A 2,565-nucleotide genomic window follows, 5' to 3' on the forward strand; every position below is an offset into this window, starting at 1 on the left:
TGTGTGTGCTTACCAAGTCCAGACACTGTTTATCTGCAGGACTGTTGCGACGGTAACGGTCCAGAACATCCGTCCTCCTCTTTAGCAACAACCAGCGAGGAGACTCTGGGATCGAACTGGAACAGGAAAAGGGAGCCGTTAACAATCCTCAAAGGCCAAAGCAGACAGACGGGCAGACAGACAGACGGGTGCTCCTACAGGTAGAGCGGCAGACAGACGAGCTGAGGCACGGCCATCGACAGGTGCAGCCGTCTCCAGGTGGGGCTGAGCCAGGCCAGCGGAGCTCCGCCCATCGTCCCCAGGCTGAAGCAGAACGTCAAGAAGGCCGACGCCCAGAGCCGAGCGGCCGGACGCGTCCACTCCACGGCTGTGGATAAAACAAACGCCCAAATTATACCCGGCTCACTTTGGGGAACCAGCTGGAATAAATCGTATTGTTTACGGTGTGTCGCTCAAGTTCTGGTTCTCTCCGACCAATCAGATCGGGAATTTATTTAACTTCCCTTTTTTAGTACCGGCTCAGATCACCGGGAACCTCAACCTACGTGGTACCATAAAAAATAACCAGGTACTATGAAATATATACTAGGAACCAAGTAGACCTATGAAGACCTCTATTGACCACAGTCCTGCTCCCCAGAGGAGGAACCCTATAGATGTTTAGTTGTGGTATAGGGGCTCTGAAATATAGACTGTCTATAAGAAGTGGACGTAGTCGTCGTGACGTCCCTCGTTGGTTTGTGGACTGCTTTTGAAGCCTGAAGTTCGGCGATTTGGCCGTCGCCATCTTGTCATTTTTGCAACCAGTGAACAGGAAGTGACCATATTTGGACTGAGGAGGAGTGACGTAGAGACGCCGTATACGTCTCTGGTGTCGACCTGTCAATCACCGTGTAGCCCCGCCCTAAAGCATCCCCTGCTTTATGGTCTGTGTGACTCTAAATGGACCATAATGTACTAAATGAACATCATGCTGTGTTGAAGAAGACTTGAAACTAGAGATTGAGACCATAAACTCATGTTTACAATGTTTACTGAGGTAATAAATCAAGAGAGAAGTAGAGTCATTTTCTCATAGACTTCTATACAACCAGAGGAGTCGCCCCCTGGTGGTCACTAGAGAGAATGCAGCTTTAACACATGAAGCTCTGACTTCACTTAAAGAACCGGAGGTTCCCACTTGGTCTGGAATCATCAGGATGATGGTTTTAATGAACCTGCTGCCCCCCTTTCAGTCTCAACCAGATGTCAGAGGTCAAGAAGCTGCTGGAAACTGTCTTTCCTCATTGGCACTCGGTCTTTATCCGGGACACGTGTTCTTCATCGCCCTCGTGTCCCGCTGTGGTTCAATAAAACTCACCGGACGCCCAGTGAACCACGACCCAGTGAGGCCAGTTTGGTAACAACGATACAGGAGCAAGAGGAGGAGGAGGAGGTGGTAGTTACCCAGACTGAAGGAGCAGATGTTGATGCAGCAGCAGCAAACGCCAGTCACGCAGCGAACAGCGAGGTAGAGGAAGGGCTGAGGAAGGACGGCGGGCACGAGCCCACAAACGGCGTGCACGTATACGGACACCAGCAGCACCGTGCGCTTCCCGTACCTGCAGAATACAGCGGCGTATAGAAGCTCGTTAGAGGCGGCGAAAAAAAAGCTGCAGATGAATTTGAATGTGTTTGTTTGTGTCATACCGGTCGGATAAGGCTCCTCCCACCAGCGATCCCAGCAGCAGACCGACCATGTAGAGAGTCTGACTGTACACCAACCAGTCCGTCCACTCACACACTGACTGACACACACACACACACACACACCGAAACAATGTGTCCAAGTACACAATTAGGTTGCATCTAATCGTTTGACACATTAACCGGACCTTTGCGAATCTCAACCACATCTCGTTCACTTATCACTTATTTGATTTGTATTTTCTATTTTTAAATGAGGTCTTCTACTATTGCACTGTGAGCCGAGCCAAATGTCTTGTGTAACGTATTTGGCAATAAACACGACTCCTTCAACAGCAGACGGAAACATTAACAGCCTCGTGTTGCACATTAACGTGCACGTTAATCTGTGCAGTTATTTGTTGTGTAACCTTGTTTTTGACACGCAGACATCATTGTTTTAAAAAGCATCTTGCAAATACACAAAGCTCAACTACATGTTTAAAGTGTATGAATATTAGATAGAAGTTCTAATATTACAGGAATATCGAGGAAAAACGTGAACATCACTCACGTCTCGGTTCCCGCTCTCCGAGACCTCGCCGGGCCGTGATTGGTTGGCCCCGGCGTTCGGCGGCGCCGACGACGTTCCGGCGTCGTCTTCCGTGCCGTTGCCGGGGCCACAAGATGCCCCGACGACGGCGGACGCGAAAACGTCGAGAAAGAAGAGGAAAGAGCTGAAGAAGAAGACGAAGGAGAGGCGCCAGTACATGGACAGCTGCAGCGGAGACATGGCCTCCTTCAAGTCCAGAACAAGTCTAGAACAAGTCCAGAACAAGTCTAAAACAAGTCTAGAACAAGTCCAGAACAAGTCTAAAACAAGTCTAGAACAAGTCTAGA

General features: G+C 49.5%; 1 protein-coding gene across 1 annotated transcript in view; it reads right to left on the reverse strand.

The window, feature by feature from the left end:
- LOC116379610 (organic cation transporter-like protein) overlaps positions 1 to 2,559 on the reverse strand; it is a gene marked incomplete at its 3' end in the record, with an annotated part of 3,884 nt that extends 1,325 nt beyond the window's left edge. Inside the window, exons 1-5 of the mRNA XM_031841570.1 lie at positions 2,240 to 2,559; positions 1,690 to 1,787; positions 1,447 to 1,601; positions 199 to 367; positions 14 to 116 (exon numbers count right to left, since the gene is read on the reverse strand). Coding sequence (XP_031697430.1) covers positions 14 to 116; positions 199 to 367; positions 1,447 to 1,601; positions 1,690 to 1,787; positions 2,240 to 2,458 — 744 coding nt within the window. The remainder of the gene's footprint in view (positions 1 to 13; positions 117 to 198; positions 368 to 1,446; positions 1,602 to 1,689; positions 1,788 to 2,239) is intronic.
- Between the last annotated feature and the right edge of the window lie 6 nt (positions 2,560 to 2,565).

This window comes from Anarrhichthys ocellatus, unplaced genomic scaffold (genome assembly GCF_004355925.1).
Source record: "Anarrhichthys ocellatus isolate YVR2014 unplaced genomic scaffold, GSC_Weel_1.0 scaffold4715, whole genome shotgun sequence".
NCBI classification, from domain to species: Eukaryota; Metazoa; Chordata; class Actinopteri; order Perciformes; family Anarhichadidae; genus Anarrhichthys; species Anarrhichthys ocellatus.